The sequence below is a fragment of the Panthera leo genome, chromosome A2 (genome assembly GCF_018350215.1).
Source record: "Panthera leo isolate Ple1 chromosome A2, P.leo_Ple1_pat1.1, whole genome shotgun sequence".
NCBI classification, from domain to species: domain Eukaryota; kingdom Metazoa; phylum Chordata; class Mammalia; order Carnivora; family Felidae; genus Panthera; species Panthera leo.
The window spans coordinates 135,078,585-135,104,637 of record NC_056680.1 but is presented as its reverse complement, the minus strand read 5'-3'; the positions used below and the strand labels follow the sequence as shown (position 1 = coordinate 135,104,637).

General features: G+C 37.6%; 1 protein-coding gene and 1 long non-coding RNA gene across 2 annotated transcripts; one reads left to right on the top strand and one right to left on the bottom strand.

Moving 5' to 3' along the window:
* Positions 1 to 1,105: 1,105 nt before the first annotated feature.
* Positions 1,106 to 7,679, bottom strand: LOC122213534. The gene is made up of 2 exons (XR_006199569.1): positions 7,597 to 7,679; positions 1,106 to 1,198 (listed from the first exon to the last, which is right to left on the bottom strand). It is a non-coding gene; the product is annotated as an uncharacterized LOC122213534 (long non-coding RNA).
* Positions 7,680 to 7,774: 95 nt separating this feature from the next.
* On the top strand, positions 7,775 to 24,324 carry ANKRD7 (ankyrin repeat domain 7). The gene is made up of 7 exons (XM_042927625.1): positions 7,775 to 8,158; positions 10,728 to 10,842; positions 10,996 to 11,169; positions 12,864 to 12,970; positions 13,650 to 13,787; positions 22,471 to 22,580; positions 23,996 to 24,324. The coding sequence occupies exons 1-7, from the start codon at positions 7,929 to 7,931 to the stop codon at positions 24,001 to 24,003; spliced, it is 882 nt and encodes a 293-aa protein (XP_042783559.1). The 5' UTR covers positions 7,775 to 7,928; the 3' UTR covers positions 24,004 to 24,324.
* The last annotated feature ends 1,729 nt before the right edge of the window (positions 24,325 to 26,053 follow it).

Sequence of the window (26,053 nt, the reverse complement as noted above, 5' to 3'; positions counted from 1 at the left end):
GAAGCAAGCCTGTCTAAGCATGCTGTTCTCACAGAGGATGGTAAGAGTGCAGGAGGGTAATAGGCTTCTGTTAGAGGAGAGCAACTTGTCACTTCAGGGAGAAGAGGGTGAATGTTTGCTGAACAACACTCCAGTCCACTGTAATCCCAAAACACTTCAGTCAACTAGGAAACTAATGGTGAACCTGGTGTCATTTGAAATGTGGTAAAAGCCGTAGTGTATGTTGAGTTTTGCATTAAAGTCTGCACAGGACTGAAACAGTAAGCCCAAGGGAATATGGAAGATAGCAAAAGAAAAAACTGGGTTAGTATTACTTCTTTAACCTAAAGGAAAAGGAAGGTGAACCCCAACATTCTGATAAGCAACATTTCTATCAGGTACTGTACTGAATAATTTCATTCTCATGTATTTTCTCAGGCTTGTGAAGTAAAGGGGGAAAAAAAAACTCAGAAAGGTTAAGAATATTGCCCAAGTCCCTGTAGTTTGTATTCCTTGATGGTAATTCGGGAATGTATCATTAAGGAAAATTGAAAAACTAAGTCAATGGGCATAAGAAATGACTCTAAAAATAGAAGGCTAGAAAAACACAAAAAGATGGCAACCTCTATCAAAATTGGGAAGGACGGTTTTGCATGGAAATGAGGTTAAAACAAGCTGGATCAGTAGCCCAGGAGAAGTCATGGTCCATGGATTTCTGGAAGACAGCAGTGCAGCCTCAGACCCCAGGAGACTAGCTGGAGCCAGCAGAAGCTACAGTTTTAGAGAGATAGCCAAGGAAACAAATTCAGAAGAGTTTGTAGTGGAGCTGAAACAGGGGCACTACTGGCCCATTAGAAATACCTTTGAGGGGCACCTGGGTGTCTCAGTCAGTTAAGTGTCCGACTTCAGCTCAGGTCATGATCTCACAGTTCACGAGTTCAAGCCCCACATCAAGCTCTGTGCTGACAGCTCAGAGCCTGGAGCCTGCTTCAGATTCTGTGTCTCCCTCTCTCTCTGTCTCTCCTCCCTCTCGCACTCTTATCTCTCTCAAAAATAAATAAACATTTAAAAAAAAAAGTACCTTTGAAAGTTAGAAAAATGTGCCCTTTTTTCCTTTGTCACAGACCTGTGTCAAAGTACGTGGTTTGGCCGTTCCCACTTGTTTCTTCCAAGGAGGCAGCCTAGATCTGCACCACCTTATGCCATCGTACTAGTTTGGCTGGGATAAGAAGGGAGAGATGGAGGTTAAGGACTTCAGTTATAGAAAAGGGTATTCCTCTAAGCTGTCCACACGAGTGAGAAAAAATAGTCTATTTATATGGCTGTCTAGTCGAGATTTAAATATTCACCTTATGTTGGATAGGTGTTAAATAGTTGTCTTTTTGTTGTTAAACTTCTTAAAGGAAGAATAAATGTGCTCTATCTTAGATATTACCAGACACAATAAAAAGTAATTCACAATTTGGCAACATTCTAAGATTTTAAATACTTAGAACTCACAACAACGAGTCACAATTAAATCAAGTACCATTGCACTAAACTTGCACTACAAAATACTGTTTCAGAGTATGCATTTTCCTGAAATGGGCAGTCAACATGAATTCAGTTATAAAATATACAAAATTATCTATTCTGTCTAGTTTTTTATTAGATGTCCCACATCAAAATTCCACTCAACCTTCAGGACCTGATTCAGATCCCAGGCTAACCTTGGTCGAGGTTCCACAAATAATATTAGATGATCCTGATTCTTGTGTGTTTTGCTTGTGCCTCTATTGTGGATTTTTTTTTTAATTTTATTAGTGTTTATTTTTGAGAGAGAGATGGAGAGAGGGACAGAGTGTGAGCAAGGAGGGGCAGAAGGAGAGAGACACAGAATCTAAAGCAGGCTCCAGCTGTCAGCACAGAGCCTGATGCAGAGCTCAAATCCACAAGCCATGAGATCATGACCTGAGCTGAAGTTGAACGCTTAACTAAGTGAGCCACCCAGTCACCCCTGTGCCTCTATTATGAATTAACTTTTATGATTATAGGTAAGTTTTGATTAGAAAGCCTAGAAAATCTACTTATTCTTCAAGCCCAGCCCAAAAGTTCTTTTTTATTTGAAATCACCCCGACCGTCCATAACCTACTTTGTCACTCCCTCCCTCTAGGCTAATATTAAAGGTAGAGTACACATCATGCAACCCTCACTAACTTATATAGCTGAGAAAGAATTTCTTTAGTGGTGGGGGCTAGAAGGGTCGAGGTTAACTAAACATTAGTGAGCTCATTGAAGGCAGAGAATGTAAGATATCTTTTTCATCTTTGCTCCTCTGAAATAATATAGAGCCTAGATCAGAGTTTCTAAGCCTGGGAACTATTGACATTTGGGGCCAGGTAAGTACCTGTAGAGGGTTGCCCTGTGCATTGTGGAATATTTAGCAGTATTCTTCTTCAGTCTCCACACCCAAAAATATCTCCAAACATGGCCAAATATTCCCTGGGGGATAAAATTGCCCTGGTTGAGAACCACTGATCTAAACCATTGTGGGAATTAGTGTGCATTGACTTGATGTAAAGAATTATCAGGTTTTGTTCTCCACCTTACATCTTCCACATCATGTAGCACTAGAAAGGAGTTCAACAAATGTATTCAAATGAATAAATAAATCTTTCCTCTGAGCCATTAAAAATAGGGTTTACAGAGATGGTATGTTTTCATCTATTCATGAAAGAGACAGTATGGAATATTGGCTAACGAGGCAAGTTCTGGAGTCAGATTGGGTGGGTTCAAATCTATGTCATATGAGTTTATATACCAACTCTCAGCTTGCCAGTACAGTAACCTTGAGCAAGTCATTAAACTTTGCTGCACCTCAGTATCCTCACTATCAAATGTTGATACAAATAGTATTTAGCTCAATAAGACTATGTGAAGATTACATGATAAGCTATGCAAAACACTTGGAGCAGTACATGACAAGAATCAGTTATTATGTATATATTATGTGCATATATCAGTATACTGTATAATACAGTATAATGTATGTTGTCTATTACAGAACATACAGACATATACAATCATTTTCAAAGCAACACATAATAATTGGTATAAAAAGGTTCTGATATCCACCCAGTGGATTTTTTTTTTTTTTTGTATGCTTTGAGTGCTATGTACTATTCTTTGAAGATTTCTGATTTTAGGAGCACACTGAGGATAGATTAGGGATTGGCATTCTTCGTGGCCGGGAAGCTGCTTACTGAAGGCTCCTGTGGAGATGGACTGGGGTCTGTGATTTTGGCAGTTACTTCTGGTGGACCAGTTTCACATTAAGTTCTGTGTTCACACTCCCATCTGCCACCCTCAAGTTCTTGTTTAAACAGTACATCCTGCTTTTTACCTCTGATCCATGGAATTAAGGAGAAGTTCTGTGTCCAAAGTTGCGTTCAAGAATTTAAAAGGTAGATAGAAGCAGAGGTCATTATTCAATTGTTTATCCATTCATTTGACAGACATTTATTGAGCATTTAGTGTGGCAAATCTTGTTATGGAAGTTGAGAATTAGCCTGGAACAAAGCATTCAAAAGTGGCTGCCCTCTCAAAGCTTACTTTACGGTGGCAGGAACAGCACTTCAGGAAAGGAAAGCAACAAGGTCAGAGGCTATGAGACAGGAACATGCTTAGTGCGTCAGGGAGCCACTGAGAAACCATGGTGGCTGGAGCTATGTGAGCTTGAGTAAGAAGGACCTGAGGTAGAGAAGTAAAGGGTGGAGGGTGAAGGAGGAGGTCACAAATTGCACAGGCCCAGGTCATTATAAGAAATTCAGCTTTTACTGCGAGGGAGTTAGGAAATCATTGAAGTATTTTTATCAGACAAATGATACCATCTGAAGGCCCTTTAACTGGATCATTCAGGCTGCTGGGTTCAGAATAGACTGGGGCAGGGTGGCATACAAGAGCAGAAGCATGAAGACCAGTCAGGATTTTCCTATAAAGTACTAAAGTAAAACTACAAATGAGAGAAATGATGTTGGCCTATGCTACATGGACAGCAGTGGTAAAGTTCTGCATGTATTTTGGAGGCAATACATTTAGATTTTGCTAACTTATGAGCTAGCTGATGTGGCCATTGAGAAAGGGGGAAGTCAAAGATGATGCTAAGACTTTTGACCTGAGCAACTTTTGACCTGACTTTTAAAGAATGGAGTTACCTGTTTTTAAGTAAGAGAGTGACAGAGTGGAATGTCAGGTAGAGATGTGAAGTGTAACATTCATGTAGGAAGTCAGTAGGATTCGTGGTCCACCCTGACAATAGGAGTTGTTACTGGAAGTAGGGTGACATCCAGCCCCATGGCACTCACCTAGAGTGGGAAACAGACTGTTGTGCTATCTTCCTGGATAAGGGGAGAAGCTGATTGCAGTGGACAGCTTGTGGGCCCAGAGACCATGGCTACAGCATAGAAGACGGATTCCAGAGATGTAGAGTATAATGGCGCCATGGACAATGACTGTGGGGCCCCAGGCCACCATGTGACAGAAACAGGGCATCTGGGTGGAGACATGACAGAGTAGTGAGGAGTGAAAAGTCCACTTGCCCACCACAGAATCACACTGGAAGGGGAAAGGGGACAGCAAGTCCACTCAGCATGGAATGGGCAACAGCCAGCAAAGCAAGGCCAAGACCCAGCTGGCCAGCTTCAACCCCTTCACATTCAGAATGAGTTCATGAAGGTTGATCTGCCAGATTGAAGACCTCGCTGAAAGAGATCTAGGCCCTTCTGAAGGACAAACAGGTACTCCTTTTCTTGTGCATGCCCAGCGCTCTGACGCAGCAACACGACATGTTGAGGAAGAAGAATCTATAGGCAATAGATATACTAGTCCAGAATTCAGGACAGGGGACCAGATTAGAACTCTCACTTTTGGAGTTGATAATGTATAGATAACCTAAAGCCATGGGACTGAATGAGAGAGATCACCCAGAAGGGAATATGGATAGGGGAAGAAATCAAATGAATTCTGGATATATTTTGTAGTTAGAGTTAACAGGATTTGCTGGCAATTTAAATGTAGGTATAAAAGATAAGATTCAAAGATGACTGACTCCAAGGATTTAGGGGGGGCACAAAATGAAGCTATTGATGGACTGACCCTGGGCTTCTCCAATACTGGAGATAAAGAGGAATCAGCAAACCGAGAAGGAATTGTTATAAAGGAAGAAATCAAACTAGGGAAGTGTGATATCTTAGAAGCCAAGTGAAGACAGTGTTTCAGGGAGCAAGTAATGGTCCTTGAAACCTGTGTCAAATGCTACTGGATTAATATAAAAACTGAGTGATGACAATGGGATTTCACATGCTAGAGATCATGATCAATCATACTTAAAGCAGTGTTGGTTGAGAGGGATGAGAACAAAAGAAAGGTTGCTAAGAGAGTGAATCTTAAAAGTTCTTAATCACAAGAAAAAAATTTGTTGTAACTTTGATGACAGATGATAAGTAGAGTTACTGTGTTGATCATTTTGCAGTATATACAAATATTGTTGCAGGATTGTTTTACCTTAATACTCAGGATTCATTGTCTCGCTACTTTGAAGAATGAAGAGGTGGACCCAAAATGAGCAGCAGGCAAAAGTTTATTAGAGTTTAAGATTGGAAAGGAAGAATAGTATTAAAACTCTCTTTACAGAGGGGTGCCTGGGTGGCTCAGTCGGTTAAGTGTCTGACTTCGGCTCAGGTCATGATCTCACGATCCATGAGTTCAAGCCCCACGTCGGGCTCTGTGCTGACAGCTCAGAGCCTGGAGCCTGTTTCAAATTCTCTGTCTCCCTCTCTGCCCCTCCCCTGTTTATGCTCTGTCTTTCTCTGTCTCAAAAATAAATAAATGTTAAAAATTAAAAAAAAAAAAAAACTCTCTTTACAGAGAGGGGGATATTAGAAAGTGAATGCCCATTGGTTGTAGGCAAGGGTCCTTGTTTTATAAGGTTCAGGTCAACCCCCCCCCCTTTTCCCTTCCCCCTAATTCCTTCTCAGGTCCTATCCTCACTGGCTTGATAGCTCTAGGTGCTGGGTGGTCCTTTCCTGATTGGCTCGTTTCCTTTGTATGAGGGATGGTCTATGGCCATATCATTCCTTGTGGGTTATAGGTCTTATGGTCTACTACTTATTTTTAGTCAGGTCTTTTGTCAGATCCCTGAGGGGAACCTGAGGGGAAGTAGGTGGTGTGTTACTTTCTCAAGAGGAGCCTTACACCTGAGTGGGGCAGGGTATGCTGTGGTCAGACACTCCCAACTTTGTTCCAAAATATGTCTCTCCACCCAGGGATCTCAGGTCCTAATCCTTTTCCTCTCTGCCTATTTTATCCTATCTTTTCCTATCATAATATCAATTCATTATGTTGTATACCTGATACTGATATACTGTTTTATGTCAGTTATAACTCAATAAAAAATAGGTAATGATAGGAATTGCTATGGGAACAGAAGAAGAAAAATGATATAGAGACATAAGATTATAGACAACTCTAAGGAGTTTTGCTGTAAAGGAGAGAAATGAGGCAATGAATGTTGTGGAGGAAGGTGTGGTCAGTTTTGTTTGTTTTTAGTTTGGACAAATATTAGTATGTATTTATGCTAATAAGAGTTAGTTAACAGAGAGACAAACTTTATAGACACATGAGAAAGCAAGAAGTTGCTGAAGCAATGTCCCTGGGCAGGCTACAGAGGATGGGTTCCAGTTCACAGGAGAAGTGCTAGCCTTTGCTAGAAACATGGACATATCATCAATATGAACAGAAGAGAAGGTAAAATATTTTTTGGTAAGTAGGTGGGTAGATGTCCTGGGAGTGTAGAAATTTCTTTTGTGATTAATTCTTTTGTCTAAATGGATCAGGATACCAGGTCATCAGCCAAGAATGACTTTGGAGAGAAGATAATGAAATGGTTAAGGAAGGTGTGAGTGTAAATGAATCGGAAATATTTGAGGATTGCTGGAACGTAGGGCAATCTTCTTAAGGTGAATCTTCATGAACTAAAGATGAGACAAGACTAATGTGGCTTTGTTTTTTCCTTCAGTCACATTCAGTGACTCAAGAAAGATAAGTTTAGTTGGGAGTTTTAGATTTACCCAGGACTGTGGTTTAGGCAGCAAGTAAGAAAAAGATTGAGGGCTAGCATGAAGGTATAAGCATTGGAGTGATGATAATGATTAACCATGGAATTTAATCTCGTTAAGTAGGGAAATGTGGACACAAAGTGCAGTGGTCAAGGTCAGTGAAGGTTGCAGAATTAGTGCACTGTAGGTGCAGTGAGTTGGAAGGATTTTTGAAATTTTGTGACGTGAAAAGGTAAGCTGGAATATGAGAGGTAACATTGAAAAGTAAGTTTGATATTGTGATTATAGAAGGATCTCAGTCACTGTTAACTATGTGTTAGATCCTGTGAACCACATGGATGAGGGTGGGGGATAGGCTGGAGGGCAAGGTCCCTGGAGAAGATCCATCCCCACCACAAGGAGGGAAAATCTCAGCTTTCAAGAGTTTAAGTCATTAGGTTTATACTCGAACGAGAAGGGGTTATTTCTAAGAAAGTTGGTAGGTTTCTACCAAAAAGCTTTTGATCTACTAGTAAGACTCACGGTGTAGCAGTCAGTCAAAGATCTTAAGTGAGAGTCTGGGTTTGGGCGTCTACAACACTGAATCCTGGTTGGTTGTCGCTCAAGGTCCCCGGCGTTGCCAGGCAACTGAGGCGCCTGCGTTGCCCCAGGCAAGTGGCCCAACCCCTTTGTCTTTGCCCGCTTCCTGTCACTGGTTCACTTCCTGTCTCTGGCTAGCTTGGACTCCTGGAGTGGGGTGAGGACCTGCCCGGGCGCACCCTCAAGCCAGGGGGTCCAGGCCCCAGGGGCAGGTCGGGGGGTTAGGAGTGACCGGGACATCCTGGTCCAGCTGAAGGACTGTCTCCTTTGCCACCATGAAGAAGCTTCTCACCTTCTGGAGAAGGAAGGATGAGCCTCAAGGCCCCTCCTCGCACCTGCCTGTGGCCCAGGCCAATACCCACCACCCCGCCCAGCCAGGCTACAACCTTCGAGATAAAGATTTAAAGAAACTTCACAAAGCTGCCTGGGTCGGGGATTTGGAGAAGGTGAAGGAGTACCTTCAGCTCAAGAAACGTGATGTGAATGTACGGGACAGACAGTACAGGTGACCAGACGGATGAAGGGCAGTGTGGAAGGGAAGTTGGGTCCACTGGGTCCTGTAATCAGGAGCAGGACTTGTCTGGGCTCCTTCATGGGTTGTCGCTACAGGTTTTCCACAGTGGAGAGGTCAGGTAACCACTGACAGAGGGTCACGTGCCCAAATCCAGCTTGTTATTTTGTTTAATGCTTACTTGGATATTTGAGGGCATCTGTGCCTTCCCTGATTGCCACCACTTCCCCCGCTGCATTAATCTACATCTGGCATTTCACCCTTTACCCAAACTACTGTTTTTAACTTGATACATATATATTGTCCTAAGCCATCCAAGATTTACCATATTACTAATATACTAATAGGAAAAGAGTAGAGAGACCTCTCAGAATAGTGGTTGTTAAGATTTTAATATTTTGAGACAGCAAAACAATTGACTTTAATGTGGATCTCTGATGATTTTTTTCAATTGCAGAGTCTCTTGAAAAAGTCCATCAACAACCACTTACTGCAAAAACAAAATTAATTTTATATATTAAGAAACATAGAAGTTATGTGTTTGACATTAATAACAAAATATGTACTATCTGTGCCTACCTTAAAATCTTTGGGGGCATTTTCAACTTATAGGGTATGAAGAGCATTATTTTTCACCATAACTGGGTAACTGGAAACTATGGTTATTAAGATTTATGTCAGTTTGCTGATAGTATTATGCCCTTTGACAAAAACAGAGTTATCTAAATTTATCCAACTTTTATCCTACACCACCCCATTCAATTACTTTACAAGGTCATAGATAACCTCAAAATGACTTCATTCAGTGGTCAATTCTCAGTCTTACCTGGCTCATATCTCAGCCAAGTATCTTCCATGCCCTATAAGTTGTATTCGAAATATTGACTTGTCTTTTAGGACACTTGGTTCACCTGGCATTTCTCCTACCTCTGTGGACACTGCTTTTCAGACTCCTTTGCTGATTTCTTTTCCTCTCCCTGCCTGGTAAATATTTGAGGGCTCAGAACTTGAAACGATTCTGTCTCTTAATCTTCACTTGCCTGGTGAAGAGAGATTATCTTTAAATGTCTATATTCCAATGCCTTCCAACTTTTTATCTCGAGCCAGACCTCTTCCCTGAACTCTGGACTCATATACAAATACCTATACTTCAGTGTGGATATCTAATAGCCTGTGGTGTACTGGTAAATGTTTAATAGCAAGCTCTGAGGTGAGGGTGGGAGTGGAGCTAAGGGAGGAGAAGCCCTGATTTCAGGCTACCAGTGTGATGTCATTTAGCTTGAATAGTTCCTGAAAATTTAGTAATTGATTTGTGAGAGCCACTGGCTCCACTACTCACTCTTTACAAATCTCAAGCATCCCCAAACGGCGCTTCCATTTTCCCTCCTTAGATCTTCATTTCTCTTTCTAGAAATCCCAAATCCTTTCTTTCAGTTGTTTGGTCAGAAACATTCTTGCCTCCTGGAGTCATTCTTGACTCTTCTCATTCTTTCATACCACCCATGTGATTTTCTTGGCTCCACCTTCAAGTTGTATCTAAAATCCAACTATTTCTTGCCACCTTCACAGTTACCGTTCTAGGCAAAACCTCCATCGTATCTTAACCAAAATTGCTGCAATGGCAGGAATTTGTTTTTTGTCTTTTAACCCTTTCAATTTATTCCCAACACAGTAGTCAGAATGATCCTATAAAATGTATGTAAAATGAATCATTCCTTGCCTTAACAACTTCCCCTGGCTTTCCATCTCATTAAGGATAAAGGCCAAAGTCCTTCCAATGGCTCATTCAGCCTTATATGATATGCACTCTCACCCTATTCTCTCTCTCATCTTACATCCTATGACTCTCCCTTTCCTTCATATCCAGCTTCCCTGGCCTCCTCAGTGTTCCTCAGAAATGCCAGAAATGTTAGGACCTTTGGACTTGCTGTTCCCTTTGCCTCGAGTGTTTTCCCACCAGATACCCACATGGCTTCCTCTCTCACTTCCTTACAGTGTCTATTTAATAATCACCTTATCAACGAGGGCTTCCTGGGCAACTCTATCTATAATTATAAGTTCTCTCCTTGCTGAAATTTCCTGTCCTTCTTCCCTGCCTGATTTTTCTCTTTAGCACTTAATACTGTCTGGCATGCTTTTCTATTTCAAGCTTTTTATTTACCTTTTCCACTAACATTTATGATCCATAAGAGCAGGTGTTTTTGTCTGTTTTGTTTGCTGCTGGATCCTCATCATCCAGAACCCTGCCTAGCCATAGTAAATGATTACTAAGACATTTTTATGATGAAGGTATGCATACATACATACATAGGTATTTTTTGACACATTATAGTTAAATTTTCCTTGAAGTGAAACCAGTTAAATATTTGATCTTCAAGGCATTTGCACAGCCTTATTAGTTCAGTAAAAAGCAATTAATATAAATTTTCTATAAAGATCAATAAGTACCTGAAGCAAATACCTTAAAAGTATATGATCTGGCATGTTCTTGTGTATCGTAACTTCTCAAACTAAGACTTATCTTAGACTTACCTTAATTTTGTGTTCTGTCATATTGATATAGAACCCCTTTGCACCTGGCCTGTGCTAATGGATATTCAAATATTGTATCTCTCTTAATTGAGAAACAGTGCGAAATAAATGTCTGCGATGGTGAAAAAAGATCTCCATTGACTAAGGTGTGTTAATTTTTTCCTTTTCAATTGAAATGCATTTGAGTTCTTCTACTTAACTTGGGTTGGATTTCATCTTTTAAAATATAGTACCACACGTTAGTTTAATATATCCTGGATAGTAAGTTGGTTACTCATTTATTCTTGTTGTATCGACAGGCAGTACAGTGCGCAAAGGAGGACTGTGCTACTATTCTTCTGGAGCATGGTGCATACCCAAATCTGGTAGATTTCGATGGCAATACTGCTCTCCATTATGCCGTCTGTGGCCACAGTGTCTCATTAGTTGAAAAATTGCTTGAACACAAAGCTAATCTTGAATATCAAAATAAGGTAGTGTATTAAAAATAACATATTTTAGAAAGCAATGGAAGAAGGTATTTATTGCAGATGATTTATGTCTGTTGAAACACATGTTATATGAAGCATGAATTTTCCAAAATGAAATTGGGGAAAAGGAGAAGGAGAATAAGATGATGAAATACTGATAAGGTTTTCTTTTTTAAAAAATCTTGGTCCATTTCATGTTAGACTATAATGCTGACCTCCAAAACAGCATTATGTTTAACAATGATAACTGTTCAAAGGCTTATATCAAATGAGAAATATCTGATTTCCCTAGAAGTGGATATTGGTTAAAAATCATAAGCCTACTTTTTTCCTGTCTTATTTATATACTCATAGATAATGAAAATGGAGTTGACATAGAAAATCACTTACTATACTAAAAGTAATCCAACTCTCCTATAGAGATGAGGGGTTTTGTTTGTTTGTTTTTGTTTGTTAAAAAAAAAAAAAAAGCTTCTTAACACTTAAGTTCACTGATATTTTGTCTCCATGACAGCCCAGAATAAATGCCCAGGCTTGGAAGTTTAAATGAAATTCTGTGGAAACTCAAGCGTAATATTATTACATGTGAATTGATGGTTTGTAATATTTACATTAAATACTAGGTGCTTATCACTTAAATACTCCAGGCTTCTCTTGCCCACAATTTGAATTAAGCCTAAAGTAGAAACTTTAATTTTAATTTTTAGTGACCCAACTCCAGTTTGTTTTCTTGGTCTCTGAAATCATATTTTGTTATATATCAAAACCTTTTCAAAATTAAAGTATATATTCAGAGGTTTCTTATTAACACACTTATCTTTTATTTTTATTTGTCTTTTATTTTATTTATATCTAAGTTAACATATAGTGTAATAATGGTTTCAGGAGTAGAATTTAGTGATTCATCACTTATACATAACACCCAGTGCTAATCCCAACAAGGGTTCTGCATAATGCCCATCACCCATTTAGCCCATCCTCCCACCCGGTATCCCTCCAGCAAGCCCTCAGTTTGTTCTCTGTATTTAAGAGTCTCTTATGGTTTGCTTCCCTCTGTTTTTATATTATTTTTCCTTCCCTTCCCCTATATTCATCTGTTGTGTTTCTTAAATTCCACATATGAATGAAATCATACGATATTTATCTTTGACTGACTTATTTCACTTAGCCTAATACATTTTAGTTCCATCCACGTTGCTGCAGATGGCAAGATTTCATTCTTTTTAATCACAAGTAATATGCCATTGTATATACACACCATATCTTCTTTATCTATTTGTCAGTCAATGGACATCTAGGCTCTTTGCATAATTCAGCCATTGTTGATAGTGCTGCCATAAACATTGGGGTGCATGTGCCCCTTTGAATCAGCGTTTTTGTATCCTTTGGATGAATACCTAGTAGTGCAGTTGCTGGGTCATATGATAACTATATTTTTAATTTTTTGAGGAACCGCATACTGTTTTTCAGAGTAGCTGCACCAGTTTGCATTCCCACCAGCAGTGCAAAAGAAATCCTCTTTATCCACGTCCTCGCTAATATCTGTTTTCTGAGTTGTTAATTTTAGCCATTCTGACAGGTGTGAGGTGGTAACACACTTATATTTTAAATTAAACCTAAATCTAAAATGTATATAATAAAATGCATAAAATATTAGTACCATAGTTTAAATAATCATTTTGAAATAAAATTTTCAGGATGGGTATACTCCACTTTTACTTGCCGTTACTGAAAATAATGCAGAAATGGTAGAATATCTTCTGAAGAAAGGGGCAGATGTGAATGCTTCAGATAAGAATCAAAGGTATAATACATTCTAAATAAGAGCATATAACTCTAGCTACTTAATAAGATGATATGTGTGTGTGTGTGTGTGTGTGTGTTTACATATATATATTTGTGCCTATATGTTTATGCATTTTGTGATATTGATAAAAGATCTGGCCATTTATTTTGGGCAAATTACCTAGATACCCAGGATCTGTTTTTTTCTGTAAAATCAAACAGTTGGGCCAGATTAGTAGGTGGTGGTGGTGGTAGTGGTTGTTGTTGTTATTATTATTATTATTGTTATTATTATTATATTACTTATAACATTAGAATTAGAATCTTACACAGAACTCAATCTCTAAATTCTAGATGCTGTAGTTAAATGAGGCAGAGGACCCAGAACCCCAGAACCCCAGACATGCCCCTCCCTAGCATTTTGAGATTTTTGAGATTTGGGTTCCAGGGAGCAGGGATTGAAAACCTTTGAGCTAGCTGCTTCCTAGAGACTCTTCTATCTTTAGACTCCATGATATAATCTGTGATTGATAAACCTTTTCGAGTAGATCTGCTCCAGTTTTTACATTCTTGCCCTGATTCTTTTCCTGATAGAGATTCTACATTTGAACAGTACATTTAGAAGACTAACGTTTAAAAAATGTACAAGACATGTCTAAGACCCATAAATACACATTTATGTATCTCTCTTGCTCCAGAACAGCCCTTATGATTGCTCTAAGTGATGAACCAACAAATTTAGTCAGTCTTCTTCTTCAGCAAGAAGTGAACCTATCTTCCCAAGATATTTATGGATTCACAGCTGAGGACTATGCTTCCTTTAATGGTTTTACTGTGTAAGTGGTACTGCATATCTTTTAACAGTTGTATGGGATTTGATCATAAGAACCATGAGCCCCCAAAGTAAAAAGCTGGAATGGGCTCTGTAGTGGGGGTAACCATATTAGGAACTCTGGTCCCAGGGACCCAGGGATCCTTGATTTCACCTGGTTGTGGGATCCAGTCAATATAAGAAGTATAAGTGGGCCAAGTGTACAGCTTCACTCCCAGTGGTATGGGAATTTGAAGTCTGTCAGGACAGTGATTTCAGCAACTAGTGACATAGCCAATAATAAAACATCTGTGTAAAAGCGTTGGGCAAAAGATGATTAATCTACACAAGCCTCTTTCAATGTTTTTATGCATTAGTAATATAAATATTTTATTCAAGCTTTGAATATTGTTGTTATGTCAGCTAACTTTAGTTTGATAAGTTTTCAGAATTCTCATTAACCTATATATTCTCATTAATCTAAAAGACAAAACTTTTGAGATAATGGGGGAAGATGGTGGCATAGGCGGATGCTGGGCTCACCTTGTCCTGCTGATCACTTAGATTCCACCCACATCTGCCTAAATAACCCAGAAAACCGCCAGAACACTACCAGAACAGACTCTCTGGAGCCAAGCATAGACAAGAGGCCCACGAAAGAGGGTAGGAAGGGCGGAGAGGCAGTGTGCACTACCCGGACTGGCGGGAGGGAGCTGGGGCAGTCGAGGGGCAGCCCGCCTGGCAAGGCAGAGCCCCCGAGTGTGACTTGCAAAAGCAGAGGGGCTGGACTCCGTGAGTTCTGACAGCCAGTGGGACTTAACATCTGGAATGTTAAAAGTCAACAGCTCTGCTCAGAGAGCGGATTTCAAAAGAAATCGGGTCTGACTGAGGCCCACCCACCAACACAAGTTACTCTAGATAGCACAGGGGAAGTGCCCTGAAGTTTGGCACCACCCCAGGGACTAACCAAAATGACAAAACAGAACTCTCCTTAAAAGAAACTCCAGGGTGTAGTGAAACCCAATGAATTGATCAAAAATGATTTAAGCAATATAACGGAATAAGAATTTAGAATAATAGTCATAAAATTAATCGCTGGGCTTGAAAAAAGTCTAGAGGACAACAGAGAATCTATTGCTACAGAGATCAAGGGACTAAGAAATAATCATGAGGAGCTAAAAAAAAATGCTATAAATGAGGTGCAAAATAAAATGGAGGCGACCACAGTTCGGATTGAAGAGACAGAGGAGGGAAGAGGTAAATTAGAAGATAAAATTATAGAAAAACAGGAAGCTGAGAAAAAGAGAGATGAAAAAATCCAGGAATATGAGGGGAGAATTAGAGAACTAAGTGATGCAATCAAATGCAACAATATCCGTATCATAGGAATTCCAGAAAAGGAAGAGAGAGAAAAGGGCTGAAGGTGTACTTGAACAAGCCAGAGCTGAGAACTTCCCTGATCTGGGGAAGGAAAAAGGCATTGAAATCCAAGAGGCACAGAGAACTCCCTTTAGACATAACTTGAATCGATCTTCTGCATGACATATCATAGTGAAAATGGCAAAATACAAGGATAAAGAGAAAATTCTGAAAGCTAGGGATAAACAGGCTCTAACTTACAAAGGGAGACCCATAAGACTAGTGGCAGACCTATCTACTGAAACTTGGCAGGCCAGAAAGGAATGGCAGCAAATCTTCAATGTAATGAACAGAAAAAATATGCAGCCAAGAATTCTTTATCCAGCAAGTCTGTCATTCAGAATAGAAGGAGGCATAAAGGTTTTCCCAAACAAACAAAAACTGAAGGAATTCATCACCACTAAACCAGCCCTACAAGAGATCCTAAGGGGGATACTGTGAGTGAAATGTTGCAAGGACCACAAAGTACCAGAGACATCACTACAAGCATGAAACCTACAGACATCACAATGACTCTAAACCCATATCTTTCTATAATAACACTGAATGTAAATGGACTAAATGCTCCAACCAAAAGACATACAGTATAAGAATGGATAAAAAAAAACCAAGACCCATCAATTTGCTATCTCCTAGAGACTCATTTTAGACCTGAGGACACCTTCAGATTGAAAGTGAGGGGATGGAGAATTACGTATCATGCTACTGGAAGTCAAAAGAAAGCTGGAATAGCCATACTTATATCAGACAAACTAGACTTTAAATTAAAGGCTGTAACAAGAGATGAAGAAAGGCATTATATAATAATTACAGGGGTCTATCCATGAGGAAGAGCTAGCAATTATAAATGTCTATGCACCAAATACGGGAGCCCCCAAATATATAAAACAATCACAAACATAAGCAACCTTATTGATAAGAATGTGATAATTGCAGGGAACTTTAATACCCCACTTACAACAGTGGATAGATCATCTAGACCCACGGTCAATGCAGAAACAAGGGCCCTGAATGATACATTGGATCAGATGGACTTGACAGATATATTTAGAACTCTGCATCCCAAAGCAACAGAATATACTTTCTTCTCGAATGCACATGGAACATTCTCCAAGATAGATCACATACTTGGTCACAAAATAGCCCTTCATAAGTATAAAAGAATTGAGATCATACCATGCACACTTTCAGACCACAATGCTATGAAACTTGAAATCAACCACAAGAAAAAGTCTGGAAAACCTCCAAAAGCATGGAGGTTAAAGAACACCCTACTAAAGAATGAATGGGTCAACCAGGCAATTAGAGAAGAAATTAAAAAAATATATGGAAACAAATGAAAATGAAAATACAACAATCCAAATGCTTTGGGATGCAGTGAAGGCAGTACTGAGAGGAAAATGCATTGCAATCCAGGCCTATCCCAAGGAACAAGAAAATCCCAAATACAAAATCTAACAGCACACCTAAAGGAACTAGAAGCAGAACAGCAAAGACACCCAAAACCCAGCAGAAGGAGAGAAATAATAGATATCAGAGCAGAAATAAACAATATAGAATCTAAAAACACTGTAGAGCAGATCAATGAAACCAAGAGTTGGTTTTTTGAAAACATAAATAAAATTGATAAGCCTCTAGCCAGGCTTCTCAAAAAGAAAAGGGAGATGACCCAAATAGATAAAATCATGAATGAAAAATGGAATGATTACAACCAGTCCCTCATAAATACAAGCAATTATCTGGGAATACATTGAAAAGGTATATATCAACAAACTGGACAGCCTGGAAGAAATGGACAAATTCCTAAGCACCCACACATTTCCCAAATTCAAACAGGAAGAAATAGAAAACTTGAACAGACCCATAACCAACAAAGACATTGAATCAGTTATTAAGAATCTCCCAACAATCAGAGTCCAGGACCAGATGGCTTCCCTGGGGAATTCTACCAGACATTTAAAGCAGAGAAAATACTTATCCTTCTCAAGCTGTTCCAAAAAATAGAAAGGGAAGGAAAAATCCAGATTCATTCTATGAAGCCAGCATTACTTGATTTACGATTTGATCCTAAACCAGACAGAGACCCAGCAAAAAAAAAAAAGAACTACAGGCCAATATCCCTGATGAATATGGATGCAAAAATTCTCAATAAGATACTAGCAAGTCGAATTCAACAGCATATAAAAAGAATTATTCACCATGATCAAGTGGGATTCATTCCTGGGCTGCAGGACTGGTTCAACATTTGCAAATCAATCAGTGTGATACATCACATTAATAAAAGAAAAGAAAAGAACCATATGATCCTGTCAATTGATGTGGAAAAAGCATTTGACAAAATTCAGCACTCTTTCTTAATAAAAACCCTCGAGAGAGTCGGGATAGAAGGAACATACTTAAACATCATAAAAGCCATTTATGAAAAGCCCACAGCTAATATCATCCTCAATGGGGAAAAACTGAGAGCTTTCCCCTTGAGATCAGGAACACGACAGGGATGTCCACTCTCACCACTGTTGTTGAACATAGTGCTGGAAGTTCTAGCATCAGCAATCAGACAACAAAAGGAAATCAAAGGCATCAAAATTGGCAAAAATGAAGTCAAGGTTTCACTTTTTGCAGATGACAGGATATTATACATGGAAAACCTGATAGACTTCACCAAAAGTCTCCTAGAACTGATACATGAATTCAGCAAAGTTGTAGGATACAAAATCAATGTAGAGAAATCAGTTGCATTCTTATACACTAATGAGGAAGCAACAGAAAGACAAATAAAGAAACTGATCCCATTCACAATTGCACCAAGAAGCATAAAATACCTAGGAATAAATCTAACCAAAGATATAAAAGATCTGTATGCTGAGAACTATAGAAAGCTGATGAAGGAAATTGAAGAAGATATAAAGACATGGAAAAACATTCCATGCTCATGGATTGTAAGAATAAATATTGTTAAAATGTCAATACTACCCAAAGCTATCTACACATTCAATGCAATCCCAATCAAAATGCACCAGCATTCTTCTAGAAGCTAGAACAAGCAATCCTAAAATTTGTATGGAACCACAAAAGATCCCAAATAGCCAAAGTAATTTTGAAGAAGAAGACCAAAGCAGGGGGCATCACAATCCCAGACTTTAGCCTCTACTAGCTGTAATCAGCCTTAGAGGCTTTAGCCTCTAAAGCTGTAATCATCAAGACAGCATTGTATTGGCACAAAAACAGACACATAGTCCAATAGAATAGAATAGAAACCCCAGAATTAGACCCACAAACGTATGGCCAATTAATCTTTGACAAAGCAGGAAAGAATATCCAATGGAAAAAAGACAGTCTCTTTAACAAATGGTGCAGGGAGAACTGGACAGCAACATGCAGAAGGATGAACCTAGACCACTTTCTTAAACCATTCATAAAAACAAACTCAAAATGGATAAAGGACCTGAATGTGAGACAGGAAACCATCAAAACCCTAGAGGAGAAAGCAGGAAAAGACCTCTCTGACTTCAGGGGCCGCAATTTCTTACTTGACACATCCCCAAAGGCAAGGGAAGTAAATGCAAAAATGAACTATTGGGACCTCATGAAGAAAAAGAGCTTCTGCACTGCAAAGGAAACAATCAACAAAACTAAAAGGCAACCAACGGAATGGGAAAAGATATTTGCAAATGACATATCTGACAAAGGGCTAGTAGCCAAAATCTATAAAGAACTCACCAAACTCCACACTCGAAAAACAAATAATCCAGTGAAGAAATGGGCAGAAAACATGGATAGACACTTCTCTATAGAAGACATCCAGATGGCCAACAGGCACATGAGAAGATGCTCAATGTCGCTCCTCATCAGGGAAATATAAATCAAAACCACACTCAGATACCACCTCACGCCAGTCAGGGTGGCTAAAATGAGCAAATCAGGAGACTATAGATGCTGGTGAGGATGTGGAGAAACAGGAACCCTCTTGCACTGTTGGTGGGAATGCAAACTGGTGCAGCCGCTCTGGAAAACAGTGTGGAGGTTCCTCAAAAAATTAAAAAAAGATCTACCCTATGACCCAGCAATAGCACTGCTAGGAATTTCCCCAAGGGATACAGGAGTGCTGATGCATAGGGGCACTTGTACCCCAATGTTAATAGCAGCACTCTCAACAATAGCCAAATTATGGAAAGAGCCTAAATGTCCATCAACTGATGAATGGATAGAGAAATTGTGGTTTATATACACAATGGAATACTACTTGGGAACGAGAAAGAATGAAATCTGGCCTTTTGTAGCAACATGGATGGAACTGGAGAGTGTTATGCTAAGTGAAATAAATCCTAAAGAGGAAGACAGATACTATATGTTTTCACTCTTATGTGGATCCTGAGAAACTTAACAGAAGACCATGGGCGAGGGGGAGGAAAAAAAAAAGTTTAGAAAGGGATGGAGCCAAAACATAACAGACTCTTAAAAACTGAGAACAAACTGAGGGTTGATGGGGGGTAGGAGGGAAGGATGGGTGGGTGATGGGTATTGAGGAGGGCACCTGTTGGGATGAGCACTGGGTGTTGTATGGAAACCAATTTGACGATAAATTTCATATTAAATAAATAAATAAAAGACAAAACTTATCATGTATGAATATGCATTTCTAAATTTTAATAGTCAATGAGAGGGGCACCTGGGTTGCTCAGTCAATTGAGTGTCCGACTCTTGATTTCAGCTCAGGTCGTTATCCCAGACTTGGGGGCTCAAGCCCTGTGTCTGGCTCTGTGCTGAGCATGGAGCCTGCTATGTATTCTCTCTCTCTCTGTGTGCCCCTCTCCCCAGATCACACACTTTCTCTCTCCTTCTCTCTAAAATAACATTAAAAAAAAAAAAAAAAGTCAATGAGGAAGTAAGATGCAATGAACAGAAATTTACTTTATAGCTAATGAAATTAAACAATATACAGGATATTTTCCTTATAATTTCATTTTAAGGTAAAATTTTAATTTTACATAGACATTTTTTTCTAGTTTACTGTTTTCTTATTTTTCTTCCACCTACTTATTCACATTTTAGTAATACATTTTAACCATTAATTCCATATGAGCATCTTAGGAGTGGTGGAAAAAGGAGAAAGAGAAGTAAATATATATATAATTTATATATTAATTATATATATATATATAATATATATAAATATATATAATTAATATATATTTATATATAATATATACAAATATATAAGAAGTAATTATATATAATATATATATAAATATATATATTATATATAATATAATATGTATATTATACACATATACATATATATGTATATATATGTATATTATATACATACATACAAATATGTATATTATACATATATATTATTTATATGTATATTATATGTATATTTATATGTATATTACATATTATATATATAAATATTTATTCAGATGTTTATTTTTAAAGTCTAAATTGAACTTTAGAAAGTAAATATATGAAATTACATATATGAACCATAATTGAATATAATACTTTCTTTGCAATATTGGACATGTGTACCATGTTTTACCTTGGTTTAAGCAAACCATATGTAGAAAAATTTAAATAAAGAGAAAGATTACTGATGAATATCTATTCTATGAAAGGATTCTTCTTTTTTATAAAAAGAATTCCTGTTACTTTTAAATAGGGAATTTTCCTCATCATTTAAAAAGTTTGGGTAAATGCAATTAGGATATATATATATGTATGTTTAAAATATACATTAGTCTAAAAACAATACTTATATATCTAAAATAACTTTTTTGCATCTGTAAATCTTGTGAAGCTCTTATTGGCTAGTTCGATGGGAAGGAAATCTTACCATCTTCATTCATCTCCCCCAAATGGTTTTGCAGAACATTCTTTTTGTAGTTTCCTCCATCATTAATTTCAGAATAAATAGAAGCATGTTGACCATGGAATATTATCCTCTCAATTTTATTTTAATATGTTCACTATTTAAAATTCTAAGCATTACATCATTTCTTTTTTTTCAGAGAGGTAAAAGGGAAGAGAGGTAATTTCCTAATGATGAAGCAATTACCTTTAGGATGTGGGAACTATGAGCATTCAATAAAAATTGCAAATAACTTCTAAGTTGCAATCAAATTCTCCCTGTCCTCTTTTCTGCTTTTATTCCTCTTTTTCAGTGGGAACTAAGCTCTCTGTAATTGTGACTTTTGTTGTTTAAATAGTTGTTGCCTATCTACGGTATTTAGCACATGGCTTCTGCTTATTGATATCACTAGTTAGCTCTCTTCTTGGTGCACATCTATGGCTTAGTAAAAGTAGAAGCATAGAGTATGCTTTTCATATAGTTTTTTTTAAAAAAAAAAAAAACTAAGCGAGACTGTCAAATGAGAGAATTATATTTAGCTATTTATTTTACAATTGGCTTTAACTCACATTGGCACATTCATTTCACTGAAATTGTGAAACCATATGTCTATTAATGAATAACTAGGTCGGCTCTTTTCAGGCATGGAGAAAAGATTTATTACCTACTGGATATGTTTCAGTCAGTCCCTGAATTAATTGTCTTCACTTTGTCAATTTACTGTTAAGCCCAAGTCTGATGAGTTGAATTGTGTCCTACCTCTACTGCCCACCCTCCCACCCCCCACAAATCATGTCCTAACCCCTAGTATCTCACAATCTGGATGATTGTATTTGGAGAGAGGGCTTTTAAAGAAATGTTAAATTAAAATTATTGTGCTGTAGGGTGGGTCCTAATCCAGTTTGACTAGAGTTCTTATAAGAAAAGGACATTAAGACATAGAGACAAGAATGGTGCTTGCTGTCAGAGGGGCAACTTTTAGCAAGGGCACAGTCATCTGTTAGCCAAGGAGAGAAGTCTGGAACAGATCTTCCCCTTACAGCCCTCAGTAGAAACCAACCTTGATCTTGGACTTCCAGCTTCCAAAACTATGAGACAATAATGTAAATACCACCAAGTCTGTGGTATTTTGTTACAGCAGCCCTAGCAAACTAACACACCAACTATAACCTAAAGCTACTTTTTATACCTTGCTTATGGTTTATTTTGAGAGCAGGAAGTAAAGAAGAAACAGAGAATGGGAGTACGAGAAATAAAAATGGTGTCTGTTAATGGAGTTGGCTTAAAAGGAGGCTTCAGGTCAGCAGTTAATGTGTAGCATATTTAAGAAGGCATTAGCTAATGTCTAAAGTTTTGATTTGGTGATTATATATTATGAATTTAATTGACTATTTGTGAATTCTGGAATTTATATATATTTTCTCTTTGTTGATAGATATTATCAATTAATTGCCAATTATGGAAAGGGGAAGAAAGTTAAACAGGTATCTAACTCTAAAGATACAATCTTGGACACTACATTTGATACAGAAGAACTGAAGGAAGGTAAGAAGATACAAACTGAACAAGTAGTTTTCCTTAATGGTTTTCATTTGTTTGCTTTTTAGGAAGGGATACAGCCTTATCAAATAACATTTAAATTTGAAATAGAAGTTCTCCTATTTTGAAATATTAAATATTTTTAAAAACTGTTCTTAAGAAAATTTGTAATTAAAATATTCTGATGTGTTGGCTAAAAATGTAAAGAGAAACTGAATGATTAAGATAATTTTTATTCGTAGTCTAGTTATAAAAAAACAAAATGTGACTAGTTGTAATAATGATGACTAGTTATAAAAAACAAATTTTTAAATAAATATAAAGCTATTAGTAAATTTTAAATTTTATTCTAAAAATGCATCAGGTAAATACATTTGAAAATTGTTAATATAATATCTCCATAAAACTTAAAATTAGGTAACAGTATTTGTGAAGAATTGAAAATACCGTGCATCTATGAAAATGATTTTTGGTTCTTATTTTAAAAAAACAACAAACATACATAGTTTTGGGATTTTTTTGTTTTTTTTTGTTATTGGTTTTTGTTTTATTGGTCGATATGTCATACTTTGACTTTTTTTAATCAGATGACATAAAAATTTTTAGTTATTCTCTGTATTCACCAATAGCCACACTCCTCCCCTTCCCTTCACCTATAGTATAAAAAGAAGAAAAATAAAAGAAAACTTAAGGCAGAGAGGGAACCTGATGGCAATAGGTGGTCCCATTACTGTCACAACTATTCAAACACTCTTCATCGCCTCAAATCTAAAGTATCTAAGTTATGATACTTTGAGCAGTGTGTGGTCCTACTGCCTCTAGGTGAGAGAATTTCCCTGAATTTTCCTTATAACTTAATGTCACACACTCAAGAAATTTTGTTTCTTTGGACCCTTGTTCTTCATCCTAATGTGCTCCTCTCCTACCCTCTCTCTATCTTTTTTATAATGTTCACATAGCTGTAAGAAGTAAGGAATTTCTGTGATTTACACTTCATTTCTTTAGGGAAATAAAGCAGTAGAAACTTAGAAATACCACTCTTATATTTTGAGTATCTCCTGAGGCTACACAATTAAAAACACCCCTCCCCCCACATCCTTTTATCAATGGCAATACATGTTACAGTTTTTAGTGAAATGTTAATCTTTATGTCTTGAAGCATAATGGAAATATTAGGTCAAGAAAATTGCCAAAAGACATTGCAAAAGATGGTGAACTTTAAAGTTTGTATTTCTGTCAGATTCAAATGGGGTCATTTAATTATGCATTTTAAAAAATGACCATGAAATAAAGAAATATTATAATTATAGTTTATAAATTATAATTGTTTTGTAGCTGAGGCATAGACTTTAAGAAATATACTTGGGAATGAAAATATCTGAACATAAATGAAGACATTACAAATATTACTTGTTTTCTAGACATGTAACCTCATTTCTACAAATCCTTTGCTGCTGCCTTGAATTAGAAAATCATTTTGAAAGAACAACTAAATGAACTGTCACAGCATTTGAAGAAAAGTTTGTTAAACAGAGCAGTTTTCGCCTTAGAAGATGTGAAGAAGTTTCAAAAGACAAACATCTATATCATGAACTGTCAGTTGAAAGGATACAATTTGTGTTCAGCTTATAGGCAGAAAAAAATCTTTTTAGTCATAGTTTTGAATGGGATATTCATAAGAGGAAGCTTTGCAATATATTGTGTTAGGTATGCAGTAGAGCATTTAAATAAAGCAAAAACGAAGAAATAACTGATGTATAAAAATAGAGGAAGTTGCAGCTATAGAGGAAGAAATGATAAATAATCCTGTGTAAATGGAAATTCTCTCCTATTTACAAGTACTTTCACTAACAAAACCTTTTTTTTTTAATTTTTGAGAAATACTGCAATAATACATATCATGAAAATTTGGGTATTACAGAAAAGAAAATAAGAAAATGAATCACCCATAGTGTCATCACCCAAACAAAATATCTGTTCATTTTTGGCATGTTTTGTAGTCTTTTAAAATCTGCTTGACTTTTTTTTTTCCTCAAAGGGAATTTACAGTTTTACATTTTTCTTTTTAGAAACAATACCTACTACATAGTTTTCACTGTGTTCCATGTCCTACCTCCAACACATCCATCACAGTGTAGCTTCAGGGTTCTTCCCTGGAAGACTCTTCCTTGAGTTGTCTGCTGGGACGCTTCCTCACCTCATATGGGACATCAATGAAGTCTTCTCTGGCTGCCTGGCCATTCTGTCACTTATAATGTTTTAGTATCTATTCCTCTCCCCCTTGCTTTTTGGATTGCAAGATCTGTGAGACCTTGAACTTTTGGTTCATGGTAAATCCTCACCACTTGTAAAATGTCTGGTGATAGGAAATATTCAGTTGCCAAATACAGGCATACCTCATTTTATTGCACTTTGCTTCATTGCACTTTGGAAATATTTTTTTGCAACTAGAAGGTTTGTGGTAACCCTGCATCAAACAAGTCTGTCAGCACCATTTTTCCTGCAGAGTTTGCCTACTTCATGTTTCTGTGTCACATTTTGGTAATTTTCATATTTCAAACTTTTTCATTATTATTATATTTGTTATGGTGATGCGATCAGTAATTTTTGATGTTACTATTATAACTGGCTTGTGCCACAAGCCACACCCACATCAGACAGCAAACTTAATCGATAAACATGTATTTTGACCACTCCATCAAACCTCCTGTTCCCCTTCTCTCTCCCTCTCCTCAGGCCTCCTTATTCTCAGAGACACAACAGCATTGGCATTAGAACAATTAATAACTGTATAATGGACTCTTAAGTGTTCAAGTGAAAGGAAGAGTCTCAAGTCAGTCACTTTAAATCAGAGGCAGAAATGATTATACTTAGTGAGGAAGGCATGGTGAAAGCTGAAATAGGCCAAAAGCTAGGCCTCTTGTGCCAAATAGTTAACCAAGTTGTGAATGCAAAGGAAAAGTCCTTGAAGGAAATTGAAAGTGTTAATCAAGTTAACTTAATATGAATTAAGAAAACAAAACAGCCTTACTGCTGATGTGGGGAAAATTTTGGCGGTCTGGAGACATCACCAGACACAACGTTCCTTTAAGTCAAAGCCTAATCCAGAGCAAGGCCCTATCTCTCTTCGATTCTATGAAGGCTGAGAAAGGTGAGGAAGCTGCAGAAGGTAAGTTTGAAGCCAGCAGAGGTCGCCATGAGGTTTAGAGCAAGAAGCCATTTGCATAACATAAAAGTGCAAGGTGAAGCAGCAAGTGCTGATGTAGAAGCTCCAGCAAGTTCTCCTGAAGATCTAGCTAATAATAATTAATAATAATTAGGATGATTCATGAAGGTGGCTATACTAAAAAACAGATTTTCAATGTAGAAAGAACAGCCTTGTATTGGAAGAAGATGCCATCTAGTATGTTCATAGCTAGAGAGAAGAAGTCAATGCCTGGCTTCAAAGCTTCAAAGCCAGGCTGACTTTCTTGTTCTGG

Coding starts and splice junctions, on each gene's coding strand:
- ANKRD7 (XM_042927625.1), top strand. CDS start 7,929: ATGAAGAAGCTTCTCACCTTCTGGAGAAGGAAGGATGAGCCTCAAGGC. Junction 11,170..12,863: donor ATCTTGAATATCAAAATAAG/GTAGTGTATTAA, acceptor TAAAATTTTCAG/GATGGGTATACTCCACTTTT. Junction 13,788..22,470: donor TCCTTTAATGGTTTTACTGT/GTAAGTGGTACT, acceptor CTTTGTTGATAG/ATATTATCAATTAATTGCCA.